General features: G+C 35.5%; 1 protein-coding gene across 1 annotated transcript in view; it reads right to left on the reverse strand.

Moving 5' to 3' along the window:
• Window positions 1-2,448: 2,448 nt before the first annotated feature.
• Window positions 2,449-21,376, reverse strand: part of LOC121315890 (vacuolar protein sorting-associated protein VTA1 homolog) — a 58,275-nt gene continuing 39,347 nt past the window's right edge. The window contains exons 4-8 of the mRNA XM_041250462.1: window positions 21,131-21,206; window positions 17,999-18,102; window positions 14,521-14,564; window positions 11,547-11,684; window positions 2,449-3,182 (exon numbers count right to left, since the gene is read on the reverse strand). Of these exons, the coding sequence (XP_041106396.1) occupies window positions 3,037-3,182; window positions 11,547-11,684; window positions 14,521-14,564; window positions 17,999-18,102; window positions 21,131-21,206 (508 nt within the window). The 3' untranslated portion in view covers window positions 2,449-3,036. The remainder of the gene's footprint in view (window positions 3,183-11,546; window positions 11,685-14,520; window positions 14,565-17,998; window positions 18,103-21,130; window positions 21,207-21,376) is intronic.

A 21,376-nucleotide genomic window follows, 5' to 3' on the forward strand; every position in this document is an offset into this window, starting at 1 on the left:
AACCAGGCTTGCAGAGGGCTCACGCCCAGGAGACCCAAAGGTAGGGTCTGAGAAGCTGCTGCCATCAAGCCCAGAAGTTTTTGGACCATCACTACAAGCACACTCCTAGATAGGAGGCTGTCTGAGAAGGCATGAGGTGGCTCTATACATGATTCACCGTAAGGCCCAACTGTTGAAGGTGGCCGGTGACCAGTTCTGTGTGAGCAGATTTAAATCCAGAGAAGCTTGATAATGACATAATGGAATCTGGAAGGTCAAAAGAAAGAAATGAATGCAAAAAACATAGACTGAGGTATTAGGGCTAGGGCTTCTGTTTTTCCATTTTTATTAATTGTATTTTTCAGTGCTTATGTTTAGCTAATTTAGAGTTTTACAGAACACGTTTTTTTTTCCGGGCTTTCATTTTTGATAAACTGTATGAAATTAGTGTTTTATGTTACTTTCCAAAATGCTTGAGCGTCATTTTCTGTCAAAATATGTATAGTAGCAACTCGATAGTACTTACACACTTAAGTTATTCTTTCTTTCCACAACGAAATCCCTATGGTCACGGGCACATTCTGGGGTTGTGTGTGTAAGCATTTTTTTACATTTTGCCACAATTCTGTTTTAAATCATCCATATCTTAACTGTAATATGGCTTTAAATCCTGCTAACAAGCCACCATTCCTGATTGTAATCTTGTTTTAACTCTCGTAAGCCCCATCTCCAATAGAAATGTAGGAATGTGCTGTCACTCAGGGGTTTAAAGTACTCAGAATGAATCAGTGATAGATACATGTCAGAAAAGCGGGACTGGGAAATGTATTTATTATTATTTTTTGTAGTAGGTTTTATTTTTTAATGGGAAAAGGGTAAAGTTATTGTGAATTGATTAACCATTTCCACAGTTTTCCTGGTGTTTATTGGCTATCCATAGATTTCACTTTTTTGTATCGGGGGTGTTTTATTGGGTTTTATCAGTTAAAACCGAAAATCAGCAGCCCTAGTTATAACACCGTGAATGCAGAACGTTGTAGAAATGAACAAACCACTTAATGCTTTAAGAGAAGTGCGACTAAGAAGGTTGTCATAAGTAGAATCCCAATTCCAGTCACTCAATCCTACAAGCACATTTTTGCTCAAGCTTTTTATTATTGTATTTTTGATAGGGGTCCCAGACAAAACAGTTGTACTCTAAAATAGGTTTTACCAAACTCTTGTAAAGACGTAAAACAACAATTGAAGGGGCCTCTCAAGCAACGAAAAATAAGCCCCCAAATTCTTGTCACTTCGCTGCAAATGCAAATCACCACGGTGTGACCAGAGCAAGTTATCAGATACCCAAACTCCTAGAAGCTTATAATGAATGATTTTCTCATTGTTTGTTTTTGTTTTGTCTTTTTATATTAAATCTACCGATTTACCTTCTTTTGTTTCAAAGCATGTTGTGTTTGGATTATATGGCAATATTATATAAAAAGAAGCTCAATTTAGTATGATAGTTAAATTAAATGTTTTGATTTTGGACATAAAATGTTAACAGTAATGAACAACCATAGGTCAGACAGAAATTACTTAAAATATAGTATTTTTTTTTATTATTACAATGTTAAAGGGACATCTAATGCAGATGAACGCATATTCTTTTCAGTTGTTAAAAAGTGTTCTAATTTGAATATAAGTTGTGCCTATTTGTTTAACTTAGGCACAACAGTGTTTGGATCTTCTGTTAAAAAAAATAAAAAATAATGTTTGTTCTTTATTTTGAAAAATAAAACATTAATACATCAAATATCGTTGATAAATGCCTATATGATAATTGAATTCAAAATTAGGGGGCCGATTGCACCACTAGTTAATACCCATTCGGTATTATACCTATTTGGGATCAATAAGCTACTAACAACCAAACGAGTAAGATAGGCCGAATGACTTCCTCTCATTTGTAAACTTTCTTATGTTCTTATGCAGAAACATGGGCAACATGCAAAATGATGTAAACCTGCACTTCTCTAAGGGTACTATGTATATATCTGGAACTGCAGTAGCTTTTTTCATCAATAATTACCTTCAAGTACAGCCGTTTAAGCCTACAATTATATAAAATGTTTTACTTTCACAAAAATTCAGATTGTCTATTGTAATGTGTATATGGACAGACACTATTATGGAGAAAATGTATCCTATACATACTGTAGACACAAGGAGAATGATGAAGTGCCAATTCTCTAAGGCGATGAAGAAGGATCTCCTCCTAATCCATTTAACCTTACCTCCACAAATACTGTGGCTGTTCCAGCCAAGTCAGATGAAACTGTCTGCATTTATGTCAGCAGCATACAGTAAGCTGACTCAGCTGAGATTGTGCATGTGCACTGATAAGTAAAAACATTAAGTTATCACCCCCAAAAAACGTAATTGCTTAACCGAAAGAAAATTAAGGAATTTTCTAAATTAAGAATCAAATTGTAGATAACATGTGTTTAATAGAAATATGTTCATAAACACAAAACATATGACAGGGATGTAACTGAAGTCAACCACCACAGAAATGATCACATTTCAAAAAATGTAATTCTGCAAACAGAAAAGCATTATATTTACTTAAGGTCACTGTGATATTTAAAAAAAAAAAAAAAAATTAAAAAAGTGTCAGTATTATTAACCAGGAAGTTAACAAATCTAATACCTTTTGTAAGAGCACACAAAGGTAATGACACAGCAATCAGCAAATACATAAAAGCAGAATACATTGATTTTCTGTTACAATTTTGTCTTTCCTATTTAGTTTATTATTCTGTATACAAGCTCCTTAGCTGTTAACATCAAGAACCTAAAAGCTTTAATACATGGCTTCCAACCTGCCCTCTTTCCATTCTGTGGAAAAGCAACATAAGCTGCTGATTAATACTACAGCAGGAATTCAATATGGAGACACAGATTTCATTGTTATTTTCAATTTGAGGGCTTTAACAGAATTGCATTCTTCTAATATAGCTGATGGTGGAGTAATGGGCTTTTAGTTCTTTTGGACAGATACTGAATACAAAGGCTTCATTCTCTGCCTGTAGTGAGTAACTTGAGTGCCTTCTGTAGATTCTGTACAGCCGCGCCTACATCTTCATACTGCAGAGCACTTCCAGCATATTTGCAGTACTTCTGAGCCCTAGTATAATCTTCTGGTGTCAGACGGACTTCCCCTGTAGACACAAATTGGAAATAGTAATCAGTTTCAGATGAGGCTCTTCTTGAACCAGAATACTCCAGCAATCACCTGATAAACCAGGTAGCAGTGCCTTATAAAGTATCTTCTGCAGACAAAAAGAATTAGCGTTATGAATTCCCTTCCATTTTTAATCAACAGTTTTCATTGTGAAAATATAATTACAATATGCTATATTATTATAGAAATTTCATTTCACATTACAGCCACAACCTAACACCAAAATAATTGTCTTTAAAATGACCATGCAATGTATCTTGGTCACATGGTTATGCAGGGTGCATGAGACAATCAGAAGTCAAGTTTTGAAATGCCAAAAAGTGGTTTTTAGTAGAGGCCTCCAGTGGAATAACTAATGAAAATAACAAAAAATCAATATTCAGTGCAAAGCAAAGCAAATACAAAAGAAAACTTTTAAACAAGAACACCGGTCTGTTTCACGCAGATCTCCCATCAGAGCACTTATCTACTCACAAAGTCAATATAGTCAGTGTGCATCTCACTCTCCTTTCTCTCCTCAAATGACGCTAGGTACTTATACCTGTTTCCATTAGCCCCTCCCCTGGACTAAACTAATACAATATAAATTGTCATATTCTTACAACACACACAAACTGTTACAGCAGCTCAAAACTCCAAACTAAACTTTTTTCTTTCTTTACAGGCACACAGTACCGGCAGAACAGAAATTTACCCTGTGTTTTGCTGAAGTTTGTCCATATGATTACTTAAGCTATTAATGTATCTATCCATTGACGTGGTATACTGTGAACTTTTGCTATATCTAGCCTCAGGCAACTCATGTCATATTTAAATATGTATTTACATACTAAAATTAAAAGGTAGGAGCATTTAAAATCACCTAAACGTATAAATCATTCACCCTTTTCCACACTCTACATGCATAATATGGGTAAGTCATAGTCTATATTAGCAGTGAAATATTGCACTACAGTAACTGAATTCCGAACAGCAGTATGAAAATTTTGACGCATAATCCAAACAATGTTAACGTAGTTTAAATGCTTAATGCAAGTTTCAGTAAACCAAAATGTAAGCAAGAATTATACAATATAGCAAAGCACGGTTTAGCATAATAAATACAGTAATGAAACATGGCAATGCAAATGCAGACACGTACACAAATGCCAATAATGCAAAATAAAAGATACATGTATTTGGACAAAGTACATACAATTTGAAGGAGGTAAATACAGGTATGAAGGGGTTATAACTGCAGTGTACAAAAATAAGATATAGAAAAAATCACTATTTTTTGGATGTATGTACATATATATATATATATATATATATATATATATATATATATATATATATATATATATATATATATATATATATATACACACACACACATACATATACACACACACACACATTTTTACGACGTTTTGGGCTAGAGCCCTTCTGTTGTGTAGAAAATTATGTATGTATAGACAATTGATGTCTAAAATGTACATTCCTTGTGTACGCGATGCAGATAAACAGATGATTACTTAACTATGTCTTATTACCAACATATTTATATTACACGGTTTACTGTAAAATATTAAAAAAAAATGTCATGGGGTCTGTTTTAAAGAAAAGTAATGTGAGTAAATGGTTGTTCACAACCTTTTTTGTTTTGATGTTTTTATATTGTTTTGCTGTCTAAAATGTCTGCATTTTATTTGCAATATTGAAAGTTCACGGTTAACCAAGGTGATTAATAAATTAACAGCTTAAGTAATCACGTGGACAAACATCAACGAACCATTCATGCATGCGCATATCTCAAAAGTAATGCAAAATTCAACAAGGGGCAGAATTCGGCATGACACCAGCACTTCCCCCATCAGGTATGTTTAACATTTAGTTCTTGTGAAAACCCTTGTTATTTCTGACCTAAAATGTTTTATTATGCAACAGTGACATTTATCAAATGTATTAAAACTATATATTTAAGTGTTTTTTTTAGTAACCAGGTAAGGTAACGTGATCAGTGACTGAGTGCATTGCACAGCTGGAGTCACTATCAAAGGCCCCCATTTTGCTCGGGGCTGCTGGGAAGTGCATTCTTCTTCATGTATAAGAGAGGAATTTGTACACTGTCATCTACTTTAAATGCAACTTTTGTAAAACTGACATTTCTGATAGAATAGTTAAATGGATTTAACTTAATTTGGATATTAGTGACAAAAGTATCTCTATCATTGATATATAGCACATGGTTTGAATATGGCAATGATGTCGTCTTTTGGTTTTTTAACTAGACAACATCTGTAATGGAACTTGACTAATATAAAATCACCAAACAGCTGACTACTGCACTTACTGTAAAGACAGAACCTCAAAGTGTGCAGTGTATAATTGATAAGGTCTAAGTTTGAAACAATGTAGCATTGACTGTAAAAAGTATCTTAAAGTACTTTATTGCTGTTCTAAAGCAGGGTATGTTATTTCAGTAGGGTAATATATGCTTTTTATTGGAAATGGTATTTTGGTATAGTAAACCACAGTAAAAATAATAAGATACACTGTATTATGTTTGGGAAAAACATGAATATAGCAATTAGGAATGATACCACATTACTACTACATTACTAGTATACAGTTAGAGCTTTCATTTAGTTTATGCCGTATCAGATACATTTATAGCCTATTTTATAAGGGACTAGAGATAACATATATATAATAATAATAATAATAATAATAATAATAATAATAATAATAATAATAATAAATAATATATCATCATTAATGCGCACGTAAACGTCTAAATTCTGGATTGTAACATAAACTATCCAACATATTCTGTACATTTATTTGTCACAGCTTCGATGCTGATTGCAAACATTTCTCTAGATTCTGACTAAAATTACAATATTGAAAAAAAAAAAAAAATATATATATATATATATATATATATATATATATATATGAATATATTATATATATATTAAAAATAATTTTTGGGGGTAAACCCTAGTTAATGACTATTAATGATCACCAATTCGAGTGTAAACATAAAAACCAATATATATAAAAAATAAATAAATAAATAAATAAATAAATAAATACAAGGCCACCATAGTGCGTATAGCAAAGTCTTCCCAAAATAATTCTGAACTGAAGTGATACAATAAATGCACGTTAGAAAGGGTACTTTACGATTTCGTGGGGAACCATGAGAAACTCCTACTTGCCGCCAGTCATCTAAACTATACATATATCAAAATCTAGGGTAGAATCTGATGTTGGCAAAGCGCTGGGCAATTACTTTTGTAATTTAATCATTCAAACAATTCAGAGTCAAACCATTTTGAATAAATAATGGAAAAACTGTTTCAAGGGTTTGGATGCAAAACAATTCTTATGGGGAAGTGAATCCAAAATGACAGTTTTGTTCTTTAATCCAATATGATGTGTTTAGTAGAATTATATAAATAATGCATTTTGATTTCAGAATTTACACTAGAACATTTTTACAGTTTTCAAACAAATATGAACAATGTCATCACAGTACTGGTACTCAGGAACTATGGGGAAGTGAAGGACCATGTTAAACACTACACTCAGACTGTGTTTTTAAGATGTAAAATTATATTTAAAGTCCTGGTGACATAGATACATTTAAAATTTGGAGATAAGTATGTTATGAATAATCAAAAGTCAAAACAGAACATTGTTGGTTGCGCTAGCACAAGATAAAGCAAGGAGGTCATATGTCTCAAAAATCTAGCCCTTAATCTTACCCTGCTGACTTGCATTGAGCAATGAGGGATCTACCACAGGGATGTTTCTTGAAACAGGCTGAACTGGATTACAGGGCTCACCTATAAAATAAAAAGACAAATTGTTGAAACAAAAGGAAAATACCTGTTTAAAAACATACTATTGTTTATAGAAACTCTCCATCTCCTTCTGCTATGCTGCTTATTTCTTAACAACTGAATCCAACCTTTTCTTTTCACTTATTCCTCAACTCCTGGTCCAAGCTCTTGTGCTCTCCAGATTGGACTACTGTAACTCTTTCCTTGCTAATTAAAAATTCTGCTGCTCACCTTGTAGCTCACCACACTGCCCCCTCCAACCCCTCGTGGCTCCCTACACTACATGCCTTCTCTCCACTCTCTATCCTCCCATGCCCACTCCTTCTCTTCCCTAGCCCCTCTGTGTACTCTCTCTCTCTCTCTCTCTCTCTCTCTCTCTCTCTCTCTCTCTCTCTCTCTCTCTCTCTCTCTCTCTCTCTCTCTCTCTCTCTCTCTCTCTCTCTCTCTCTCTCCTTTGCTGTATGGTTGCTGAAATTGCCAAAAAAGAGTGCTTTTTGAAACTTACATTCATGACAGAGCCTGCATTACTGCTTCTTTCAAATGATCAATATAGTTTCCAGCTTTGTTACAACAAAAAATGATTTTCATTTCAGAGGCAGTTACACATAGCCTGCCTTTTATTAAGATAAATGTGTTGACTTCACTGCAGGTGGTATCCCATGGGTACATACCAGGATGTTGACAGGGTGTGTTATCTTTTTTATTTTTTTATTGGGGTCCAGGGGCCACATTCGTTATAACGAAGGGCAGAAATCTTTTTATAATGAATCTTTTACGCAATATAAACACCCTTTCTTTATAATTTGCAAGAGATTATTTTCAGAGAGGATTTTACACTGTGAAAGACAGAAAATAAAGCAGCGGGATGTTGTGCTTTTCTTTCAATGTCAATCATATGTTACGACATCACTCAACAGTGCTTTTCTTAACCTGTTCGCATATGTGTATTTACTCGATGAAATGACTGAAATAAGCCCTCGCTGCTTTTAGTTGAATCTAGGGGGCGGGGATGTTTCTTCGCCTCATGTTCAGCACTCTTTTTCACTAAATAAAAATTTGTTTTGCAAATACTACAATAAAATAAAGATATGAATGGATTTAGAAACTTTGAAGAAATTTTCAAGGGCAACTTTTCAAGCAAAGTTGAGCATAATTAAGAAGGGAAGGCCTACACAAGATCTTCAGGATTTGCACCAGCGAAAATGACAAAAAATCGTGCGGTCCTTTCAGCCTGACTGGTACGTTAAAAAAAAAAAAGGACAGTTGTGTGGCTGTACCATTAGTCAGAAACTCTTCTGCTTCCTGAGTTTTTTATTTTCTACCAGTGAGAATGTGTGGACGAGGACGTTACTGCGATCTTAACAACTTTCAGAGTGCTCTCATAAACATGAAAAGTCTGTGGCTCACATCCAAAGCCAGATATCTCTTCAGACTTGGAAATGTGTGCGTAGATTTAGCACTGAATGAGCAGCAAAGGAGCCTTACTAACCAGCATAATAAAGGTTAGAGAAAATTGGGAGATTCTGAAAAGACTGATAGAGGCAACGTGCTATTTAATCAGACAGGTGCTTGCTTTCCATGGGAATGATGAGAGCAGCAGCTCTGTAAATTGGGGCAATTACATTGAGCTTGTGCATCTTATTGGACGGTGGGCGAACAAACCGTGATCATGTTCATCCCCTGCAGCAGTTTTTAATCGATGTAAAATTACCTAAGTAATCATTAATCGAAAAACATATACATATATTAATAGAACTTTGTCCACTACACGTCTGTTTAAGTATGTTTCAGTAGTTTTACGTTTACAGAGCTCCAAAGTCACCACATATCGCAAGAGACAATGAAACCTGGTGTATTAAATCGTAATAATTTCTGAAAATATTATAAAAAGCTCACAAAATAGAATTGTTTGGATTGTACAATTCACCTAGATTACATTTGGCACAAAAAAGCATACTTTTCTAAGTGGATTTTAAAATATTTTTTTTTAAAGACAAGCAGCAATGGCATTTCCAGACTTAGCCACGGCGCCATGTCTGTAACACACTCAGTTTCTTTTGTGGGTTACTTATTAAATAAATAAATAAATAAATAAATAAATAAATAAAATCACACTAACTTCATTATACTACACACAAAAACAGCATTACAATAAACTTAATAGACTTCAATCTTTCTGAATCTCGGTTTTCACATTATTCTGATAGTCAGAACATAAAAAAAAAAAAAAAAAAAAAAAGTTTAAATATTTGGGGTTGGTATTTCAAAAACAAAACCAAATTCTGAACTCTCAAAAACTATATAATTGGTTAGTGCAATGTGTCCAGAAGACACACCTCTTTGAATTATTACCATATTAGGTGTGGTAAGGAATGATAATTGGGTTGGATTAAGTGACGCGCTTCAGGTTTTCACAGGCGTCGAGTCGAAGTTTCCTCCCTCTGAGGCAATTACAACAAGTGCTGCTGCTGTGTTAGAGTGTTAGAAGGTGCCAAACAGTGATAAGGGGAAAGAGCATTCGTTTTTGTGCAGAACTTGACGTTTCCTTATTAATACAAAGGGTGATGCATGAGATCTATACATTTGTATTCTTTGGTTTGCTCTTAACTGTTCTTATCTGAAATGTGATATTTTATAATGTGATAACTTGTAATGTGATATTTTATAATGCATTACTTTGTATTGTGATATTTTGTAATAATTGTAAGCAGCCCTGGATAAGGGCATCTACAAAGAAATACATAATAACAATATGACTACAACTAATAATAATGTACCCAGTCTCAATATTAGAAATGTGCAGCATGAACAGTATTTTAAATGCGCTATGTGCACATTTGTAAGTAACATTATTAGTGTGTGTAGAAACGCCACTAACAATATGCAGGATACATTTAAAAGGCACGTTTATATTTGCAAGCAGACTTGTTATTGACAGCAGTGACAGATGGTATGAATGGTTAATCGTCACAGGGCAGCTCAGATAGTGTAGACACTCACAGGGCTAGTAGTAGCACCGATACAATTCACAGTGGATCTGATTCTGCAAATATGCTAGACCATTTAAATACATGGATTTGTAATATAGAAAGGAAGTCAAAACATGTGGAAGACATGACTTTGCAACACACAGATTTAGTTTAAATTGGATTACATTTTTTAAAAAAAATGCTTCATATTAATTATGTATATTCACATTACCTGCTTTTTCAGTGGCAAATGCATTAATCCGATGTTGGATAATAACATTCTTTACAAATGATTAATGTGTAAAACGTTATTATGATTATTGACGTTGATGTTGAAGTTAAGTAAAAACTATTAATAACCCATTTGAGGTTTGTTTGTTGAAATCTAAAAAAACATTTGCCCACCCTTCTTCTTACCAGTTACGATAAGAAGTAGAAGTCGACGAGTTGACAGATGTTTCAAACGTTGCCCAGGCCTCTGTGATTCTGCGTTACGTGCTGCACACTGACGTGAAGGAATCACTTCTAGGCTTTGATGATGTGAGCAGTGACAGCACAGCCGTACGTAATGCAGACCTTACAAAATTACAGCTGTGTTCAAAAGCTGGTTGCCCAAACGTACGTCAGAGCCTCTGTTATGGCCTCAGAACTTAATGGATTGCAGGCCAAAATAAGAGAGTGCCAGAAGCTACAATCATCAATGTGTACTAGGGCTGCTACGATTAAATCAAAAATCTATTTTTCTATCGATTCCATTCCTCATTATATACATGGATATCAATCCTGGATAATCGATTCAATAATTACGTTTTTGTAACGCGCATAGTTAACAACATTATTTAAGTTTGTCAACGAAAGTGCACTGAATGCCCTGCCTTGCTATTTACAGTATTTCTGCCACAGACAAGCAGTGGGTGTGCTCTTCTTTTCCTGCTCGTGTTAACCATCCTACCAGAGAATCAGTTTTGAAAATTCTTTGTTAGTACGCCCCTCTGTGTATTCACTGTGCAAAAAAGAAAAAAACAAAAAAAAAAAAAAAAACACACAACCTTGTATCCACAGCAGGACAACAGGCTTATATTCCTGGCAAACCACCTGTAAATAAATTTTGCACATTGAAAAAAAAAAAAAAAAATTCCAGTATATAATTTGCGCTGCTTTGGAGTTTCAAAATGAACTATTATATAATGAATATTTAATAATATTCAATAACGTCAGTTAGCGGGCATGCAATCTGTGGTAAGTAAAACGTTTTTCATAAACTCATGTCTAGTTTATATAGCTTACATTCCAAAGTACTGCATCTGTGAGGCAACATTAAAATTGGGTTTTAATATTTGAAAAATGAGAAAGGGTGGATGGTGCTTTTTATTTTTGAGGATTACATTACAGACTGGAGTAAAGATTTAAAAAATATTACTATAAGAAATATAGAAATTAAGAGAAAGATATAAAGGCAGCACCAAACTGTAAGCAATTATGTTACTTAAAATGTAGCTTAGCTGCTCGATATTGGAGGTAAAGCTTGATTGTACATACCCGTGCAATGAGGTACCTCAGCTGGGGTGTTAGCAGGTGCATGTGCTCCAGGTGGGATCTGTATGTTTGAAAAGTTAGCGTTGGCACCTGGACCATCTCTGGGAAGCACATGCGGTGAAGGCTGAGAAGGCTGAGAGGCTGCACCATGTTCTACATCATTCATCATCTATATTTATTTAAAAAAAAAAAAAAAAAAAAAAAGATTATTGCTATTAGTACTTTACTAATATCACCTTAATAACCTACATCAATAACCACTATATATCAGAAAATGGTAGAAAATGCATGCTGAAAAAAGAAAGAAAATATATTAAAAGGGAAGTATGTCTTTTGAAATCCTTAGTTTTTTTTTGTGAACAATTTATTATTTGTGTTGGAAACATAAAATAAATAAAAATGATATAATAAATCCTAAATACATACCATGAATATGACAATAATACTCACATAAGTACACAAATAGTCAAACATAGGCGTAATGGTAGAAAATAACAACAATAGCAAAAGTATCAGTTAAATAAAAAGTTAAGACATTGGGGGGTTGCCTCCTCAGAAAGAAGAGCATTTCAAGTACTTGCTGCAGACGACTAAGTATTAATTGTGGCTGCGCTGGCAAAGTGTAACCTTGCCAACTTAAAGTTTTGTTCAAATGGAAAAAGAAGCAAACTGTTGCTGGTTATTAGTAGGATAAAATTCCAGGAAAGTGTGCCCGGTTTTAAAATTCAGTTCAAGACAACCAGTCTGATTTATCCATATGCAGTAAAACATTTTTTTTCTTCATGACCATCAACATTTTTTGTTTATCCCGCAATAGCTTTTCTATAATCATATATTTTAAAATGCATTTTAAAAGTTATTTGTGTCAATGACAACCAAAATAGATATACAGTTAGAAAAATCTATATGGGAAGTTGAACACAAGTAATTTGCTTACTTATCTTCAGTTCTCCTTACAGACAAATAACTCAATTTCAGTACCATGCAGCTGTCTGTAACAGTAACAGGGAATTTTCTTGTGGAATTGTGAATAGTAAGAAATAATTCCCTTTTTCGTCTTTGACCAAGTCACTACATAGATGCAAACATGTGTATGGGTTTGCCACCGTCATGCTACAGATTATTTTCTATACAGTAATTAACTTCCCCCAAGCCATGTCAACTATTACTACTGCATGAAGGGAAGGAACACAATTTGAAAAATAAATAATTAGTAATTGTCTAGAGTCCTGATGAGTCATATTCTCTATAGGGCGTTTGACTCAGAGCAGTCTCTTACAGACAGTTTTAATGAGAAGCTTTTCCTCTCTATCAGCCATGCTAGACAAGAAGGACAAAGTGAAAACTTCTGCCTTTTTAAACCAAAAAAGAAAAAGAAACAGAACTGGGCTTTTAATCACATGGCAAAAACGCATGCCTAAACAGATTCTCAGTTATCAAAATGTGTATCTTAAAAAGTAAAGAAAAACAGTTAAAGTCTGTTGAGTCTATGCCTATAAATCCCTGTTAAATGTATAAGAGCCGACATTCACAATTAAAATAAAATATGCAGGATGAATTATCCAAAAAAATTAATAAATAAATAAATAAAATTAAACAAAGAAAAATTCAAACTAAAAACACATATAAAACATTAGGTTATTATTATAACCCCGGCTCCCTGAAATAGAAATGTGACCATTACTGAACAGGTATTTACCTCCTAAAGACCTGAAACCTGAAGATATAACAAACCTGCCCTGCTGCCAAGGGCACAAAAAGCACTGCATGTACATTACGTAGTGTCATTTTCCCTTCAAGCCTGTTGCAATTATGGGCACAGTGACCTGGAAGGTTAATGGTTAAACTTCTATTTCATGGAACCAGGGTTATGATAACAACCTAAAGTTCCCTTTCAATTATGAAATGCAACCATTACCGAATGGGTCAGTATACCCAAGCCTTCACAAGTGCAAGATTGCTGCACGACTGGAATGCTACAAGGCTAAGCCAAGGCTGCCTTGTGCGTTACCATTCGGACCCCAGTAATAAATAGCTAGGGCAAAAAGATTGAGGGAGAAAGTAATTTCTATGTCTGTGTTGTAAGGGTCGACTGAGAAGCTGCCCTTAGTTCCAAAACCTGGGTTTTGAGGATCCACGACATTAAGTCTGTGGAACCTAGTAAAGGTATGGGGAGTAGCCCACATTGCTGCTTTACAAATATCTTTGTCAGAGGCACCCTCGAATAAAGCCCATGAAGTTGGTGGGGGAAAGTTGTCTCGCTCATAGGCAGTCTTGACTGTCTGCTATCCATCTGAACAGCCTCTGTTTAGACAGGGCTTGACCATGGGACTTGGCCCCATAACAGACAAAAAATTGTTCGGACTGTCTCCATCTTTTCGTCCTGTCAACATAATAAGACAAGAGCTGCTGCTCTCTGTTAAACTGGAAGGTGGATGGAAAGACTCCAATTTCATAGACTGGTTGACATGAAATGCCAACATAGACTTCTGCAAAAAAAAAGTACGATTGATACGGAACGTAACCTTTGTACAGGCTTCAAGAAAAATTGAGCAGGCTTTCACTATTGAGAATGCCTGCATCTGACTCACCCACTTTGCGGAGGTGATTGCAAGAAAGAAAGCTGCTTTGAGCATTAAATTCAGCTCAGCTGAATGCAAGGGCTAAATAGGAGGCTTCACGAGTACATCAAAACACCACGTTAAGCCTCCAACAAGGCACAATATCCTTCATAGGCGGCCGAAGCCACCGAGCTCCTTTCAATAATTGCTCTTTCAAGGGGAGACAGTCAATTTTGACATGGCAAGCTGAAATAGATGCCAGGTAGACCTTTAATGTAGCGGGTGATTTTCCCTCGTCAAACAGATCCTGCACAAATTGCAGTATACCTGCCACGGGACAGGTCACGGGGGGGGTTTGAACCCTTGAGACAGACACCACGTCTGAAAGACGCCCCATTTGTACCCGTACTGGGAACGCATGGACACTGCTCTGGCATCTTGCAGCGTGTCAATAACACTGCTGGACAGATCCAGATGGCTCAAATGCAGCCGTTCAGGTGCCAGACCCAGAGCTGCAGGCTCGATGGGTCGGAATGCCATAATGTACCCCGTACCTCACTGAGGAGGTTGCGACACTTAGGCAGTTTCCACAGCATGCTGCTCAGGAGCTGCAAAGGGCTGAAAACTAGAGCCTTCTGGGCCAATATGGGGCTAGCAAGAGCACCTTGACCCAGTCCTGCTGGTTTTCTCCTGACACAGCAGGAGCATGACAAGCAGTGAGAAGGCATATAACAGTAATCTTGATGTGCCAAGGCATCAATTGCCAGTGGGTGCCCACCTCCCTTTATAGAGAACCACAGGTGATAGTGGGCGATTAATGGGAGGCAAAGAGATCTATCACTGCTCTCCCAAATCTTGCAGGCCACGCGATACAGACTGGGAAATCTGAGGCCGCCTTGGTGGTTTAAGTACGCTACCACTGCTTTCCGTACGGACAAGCATATGTCTCCCTCAAACCTCCAGCAAAAAAAATCTGCAAGGCCGTGGTGATGACCTCCCTTCTGGTGACACTGTCCAGCGCCACACCAAGACGTAGATGGGCAGACTGTTTCTAAGAGAGTTGCTTTAGACAGTGGCGAGTCACTGTCAATAGGCGGTTCAATGCAGGCTGAAAAACACTGCTCTTGAACCAGGCCTGTAGAGGGCACTTGTGCAGGAAACCCAAAGTTAGGGTCTGAGAAGCTACAGAAGTTTCTGGAATGTACTAAAATATATAAAATCTAAGAATAACAAAGTTCAATTACAATTTTTGTTTTAATGCTCAACCTAGTAGTAAACTTTGGTATATTTAACTCTGATTATCATTTTACCACACTAATTAAACAATGTAATTTAATATTTTCTACAGTTTTACAGCAGTGACAAAACATGTCTACCTCCTCAAATTGAAGGGCAACATTACATAGAGGTTTCTAATGTTAACAGTAAAAACATGCCTTGCGTTATTATCAGAGGTTAAAGGCTGCATGAATGATGCTGCACCAAGGATTTATTTGATTCTGTTTAAACAGCCTCCCCGCCCCGTGAGGAAAATGTATTAATTATATTTTATGTCCATGGATTTTATCGGTACACCACAGTTACATGTATTGAACATAGATAAACGTACTGTGGATGTGCAGAGCAGATGACAGCATTTATACCTTGATCAAGGTGCTGCAAAAGTCTACTTCTCCTGGTTTTAACAAAACATTTTTAGCAGGTTGACAAACAGTGTGTCCAGGTAGTTTCAAACAAGAGGTGTTTATTACCGTGGTAATAAAGATATAAAACAGTGAATTTTTAGAATCCTGCATGGAAACTTCAAGATCCACACTCCTCGACTTATTACCAGCAGAAGGTGGGAGGATATAAATGTGTTATTATTGTTGCTTTTTTGAAAATACAAGCCATATTTTTTTTTGTTGTGCCCAGATCCTGAATTAAAACAATGGCATGTCCCCATCAAAAGATGTTTATTGCTAAATGAATGTTTCCCGTCGGAGATGCAACATTTACGACAAGATAAAACATCTTGTCATGTCCCTCTCTTACCAATGATGGTGTGAAAGTGCTGCTTCCTCGAATAAAAATGTCTGTTCCATTTGAAACTGATGTCTCTGAGCGGTATGTAAACCTTTTTACTGTTTTAAAGTGTAAATGCAGGTCTTTGTGAAAAAATGTTTTTATGAAAAGGGATCCAATTTTTTTTTATGAAAGGATTTTTAACCCCAAAGGTGTTATACATTATTTTTTCATCACATAACCATCCCATTGTACTTGCTCATTAGCTTCCTCCACTTGCAAATGGAAAAGTCAAGCAAATATGTGTCTGAAACAATGGCACTTTTATTACTGGCATGAACAAAACAGGAATTATGACAAAGTTTCTCTACAGCATCTTTAAGAGTAGGCTGATTTTGTATGTAGGGATTTAATGTTTAAAAACAAAAGACAGATACATAATTTCAATAATGGCTTCTTAATCAAACAAGCCAAAGGCCAACGAAGAATATTTATACAAGTTATTTTTGGTTCTCCAGTGACTCAACACCAAATCCCATTTAGTTGCCTTTGGAAGTCAGTGGCACTGAAAATAGTGGGGATGGAAATAAGACCCCCACATCCGCCTATGTGTATGCAAAACATACAGTGGATTATAGGCGGGTGTGTGGTCCAGTGGTTAAAGAAACAGGCTTGTAACCAGGAGGTCCCCTGGTTCAAATCCCAGCTCAGCCACTAACTCATGTGTGTCCTTGAGAAAGTCACTTAACTCATTGTGTTCTGTCTTTCGGACGAGACGTTGTTGTAAGTGACTCTGCAGCTGATGCATAGTTCACACACCCTAGTCACGTATCTTGTAAAGCACTTTGTGATGGTGGTCCACTATGAAAGGCTCTATATAAAAATAAAGATTATTATTATCATATAGATCGACTATATGTATGTACATATGCATATCCAATCTTGTGTAAAACATCTTAATATATTACTCTAACTGAGCGATCTATTTTTACAATAGCTGGATTATGCTAAGATAAAATATCACATACCATCGCTGTTATAAAAAAAAAATGTGTGTGTGTGTGTGTGTGTGTGTGTGTGTGTGTATATATATATATATATATATATATATATATATATATATATATATATATATATATATATATATATATAAATTTATTATTTTTATTAATACATCAGACATAACAATTAAACGTGGGATTATGTGTGAGATAAGGCTGTAACATAAATCAGGTCCTGATGGTGAGGTACTATGAGAAAGACAATTTGAAAATATCCCGGGAATCTGAAATACCACCTGGGATAATGACATGTTATGATGTAATTATTCTGAATTCAAGCCACAGTTTTTTTGCTTTCTTCTTGTAATATGTAATGGAAAATGGCCCAAAAAATGGGTGTATAGCAGAATAAATGCCCAGATGTTCTGCGTGTAAAATGACAGCAGTTAAAACTACATTATAAAAATAAGTCTTTTTGTAAGGTTTTTAATCCCAAATAATTTCCTGCTCCCCTGGAAAGACAACTCAAGTTATTTGTTATAATAGCTTGGTGATGATATAGACCTAAAAAAGCATCTGAAATGTGGCCTTGAAAAGTATCCTGTCCAAGGTCAGTTAAAAAAAGAGCACACCCATCAATGTTTGTTATATTTATTCATGATAATGATTTTGGAAATGGAACCAGGTTTTCTTAAACTATCCTCAAAATATTAAATGTGTGTATGGATGGGAAAGCCTCTAAATCTTTACCAAGAGGACTGTACCAGCTTATCCAGCAAAGGAAACAGGTTTCAATGCTGCTTGAGAAATTCAACAAAATGTATTTTGATAGCAGAAGCCATGGTTTGTTTGTACCACTTATTCCAAATATCAGCTCTCACCATATTCTTCCCCTTCCATTCCAATTGGCCCTGACTGCGGCATCTCTCCATTTTTCAGACAGTTGTGGATGTACGTTGCCTTCCATTTAGCATACTTCCTGTGCTGGAAGTTCTATATAGAGAAGAAAAATATCATGTTAGGTCATGTGCTTCACCACCACACCAAATTAATTTCAGTCGTAAAATAAGTGAATGTGTGTCTTAGTTATAACTTTCACGTTTATTTTAGAATATGATGGTAGTGACATGAAACCATCTAACACATGATGACTGGCTTAACAAGGCTTTATTTAACAAATAACCCAGTGCTGAAGGTTTAAAGAACATATTAACATTACAAATACACACTAAAAATGCAGCCGTTCAGGAGCCAGACCCAGAGCTGCAGGCTCGATGGGTCGGAATGCTACAAGGTAACCCGTACCTCACTGAGGAGGTTGCGACACTTAGGCAGTTTCCACAGCATGCTGCTCAGGAGCTGCAAAGGGCTGAAAACTAGAGCCTTCTGGGCCAATATGGGGCTCGCAAGAGCACCTTGACCCAGTCCTGCTGGTTTTCTCCTGACACAGCGAATGGTTTTGACAATATAGTTTATGTTTAAGTAATATATGTTTAGGGAAAAAAAAAAAAAAAAAAAAGGCTTTTCTTACATTTCACAATAATAATGAACTATGAAACACTCATCAAAAACTGCATCCTGCTGCCTTTGTCTTGGTTGTCTTTTGAACAACGGATAGTGAACAGTTTTAAAATGGTACAAATTTAAGTACATTTAGTTCAAACTTGTGACCCCAGAGATAAACATGCCATTACCACCTCTAAAAATACCATGACAGCATTTTTAGATTTCCGTGTAACATTTAGTACTGTAAGTGAACTCGCATCAATTCTAAAGCTCAGTTCTTTCCAAATCTAGATTCAAGGGGTCTCTGAATAGGAAATATAATCAGATATGTTTTCCTAATACTGTTACACCCACAGCTGAGGAGTTTTAGAGCATGAAAAAAAAGCCAGTGTTATTCAATAAAGTGTTCAACGGTATGAGGGATTACAAGTAAAGGTTTGATGAATGCTACCTTTACTGTAACAGTCATCATATAGATCAAAATGATGGCTTGCTGAAAGCTTGTATCATTTCTGGCAGAGTGTTTTAATTATAGACCAACTAATTTCTTATTGAGAAAAAAAATGAAACTCTTGAGAGCCAAGTGCTGAAAGTTCTCTTTCTGCTAATTTCCAGTCATTCATCATGAAGGTCTTTTAAATATCAATGTAATCAGAGACAATTCTAAAGGCTCATTGTGTGCTACGCTAGTGTTAGAGTATGAAGGCACAGTATTAAAACCCAAATGAGCAAGAAAATGCTTATCCATCCAGAGAGGTGCTCAATGGAACATTGTCTGTGTTCTGACACTGGTCACCTCTTGCCTTACAAGAACATATGAAAAAACAAATGTATTCTTTTAAATATGATCACTGGAGCTCCTGAAAAGTATCTGTTACTAGCAGTGTTTTTAAGTGATTTATACCCCCACCCCAAACATGAAACTAAACTAAATGAATATGTTGCTTTATATCTGCGTTCTAAAATATTTGAAAAAACATATGGTAATTCTTTTTTTTACAATTAAAATAGTGTACGTAGTTGTGGAATTTGATAAACAATACAAGAAAGCTTCAACTATTTAGAATTTGTTACATCGGTGTACTAAAAAAATAGTTTTCTTACTTTTTTTAAAGAAATGTTTTTAGTTCTTTTACTGTTGTGACATTTGCCCTATGTGTGTGTGTGTTTTTTTTTTTTTTTTTTTTAAACACCCTTAGCAAGCTTTGGTTGTAGTAGACTACTTTTAAATTGTTATAAAAAGCTTTCCTTTTAATTTTTTACTGAACAGCTGGCTGTATGGTGTGTATGTCACAGTCTGCACACGCCCCACAACATTGTTTTAAATCAGATTTCAACCAAAAGCAATGAAAGATTGATGGATGCATTTTTGATCATTTTACTTTGCAAGGAATACAGAAAGAATTGACGACTGCACAAGTCAAGTAAACACAGTGATATCTCTCCATCTTAACTCCCCTCTCAATTCGGACCTGTATTGGACCCAGTACTTCTCCTATCAGCAAGACAAACTTCTAATACATTTCCCTGAAGCTTGGCCTTTACAGCAGTGTTTCCCTAACCCTGTTCCTGGCGGCACAACGTGTCTGCTGGTTTTCGTTCCAATGCAGCGCTCAATTGCTTCATTGAACCGTATCAACAAACGAAGAGCTTGAAAGTAACAAGAAAATGCCCAGTTAATCACTTTTAGTTCAATGAAGGGTTCAATTAAGCAATTGAGCGCTGCGTTAGAACGAAAAATCGACAGACATGGTGTGCCACCAGGAACAGGGTTGGGAAACACTGCTTTAGAGGATACTTGTCAAGACTCCACACCATTACAAAAGTTTCAGTATAAAAGTACCCTGTAATATTTTATTCTAGTTTTTTTTTTTTTTTTTTTTTTTAATTGTTACATTTCTCTTTTCATTGAAAAAAGACATGACAACTGCATTTAGGTTTCTTTTGGGGTTCAAAACAAAAGGTGCCCAAAGCCCTTTGAACCCTAAAGTTAAAACAAAAAAAAAGCATAGACCACAGCTTTTTGTGTACCTAATGAAACTGCAAGATGTTGTGTACCGTCCCTCTGCACAATCATACCTGCAGGTGGTTTTAATAAAATGTTTTACGTTATGTTCTATTCTAAACTTCATGCAAAACAGGGTTATCATTTTGAAACATAACTAGTCCAAAATCCCTTGAACTACACTCAGATCAAAATAGTAAAACAAATTGCTCCATGGTCAGGTTAATGCATAATTTGTACAGATATACAAATATAAATATTTGTTATCTGTAACTTCTGTATATTGTTTAAAGGTGGTTTAAGCACTTTTACCACCTACTAAATTCATTATGGGTTTGAGCTCACCATGCATTATTACACTATTTTTATGTTACAATTGTGTAGCTTTGGAATGACTTGTTGGACCGATTTAAAAAACATTTAGACTTTCGAAATAGTGGTGGAATGAAACATGCACTTGCAAATTGTTACGACCGTGTGTCTGCAACACCCACCCCCCTCCCCGCTTACCTCTTCAGAGAGCTCTCCAAACACAGAAAGGACATCTAACAGGAGACTTGCCGTGTAGAATGACTTAATCATGTTCCTAAATGGAAAATGTAACAAATAATTAAATAGAACAAGATAGTAAAAGCACAAAATTAATTAGTTTACAATAAATTATAGTGTCAAAGTAAAAAAGTGGAAGATGTTTTGACTGCTGACGATGACTTTTTTTTTTTTTTTTTTTTTTTTTTTTACAATATACAACCAAGG

Source organism: Polyodon spathula, chromosome 5, assembly GCF_017654505.1.
Source record: "Polyodon spathula isolate WHYD16114869_AA chromosome 5, ASM1765450v1, whole genome shotgun sequence".
Lineage (NCBI taxonomy): Eukaryota > Metazoa > Chordata > Actinopteri > Acipenseriformes > Polyodontidae > Polyodon > Polyodon spathula.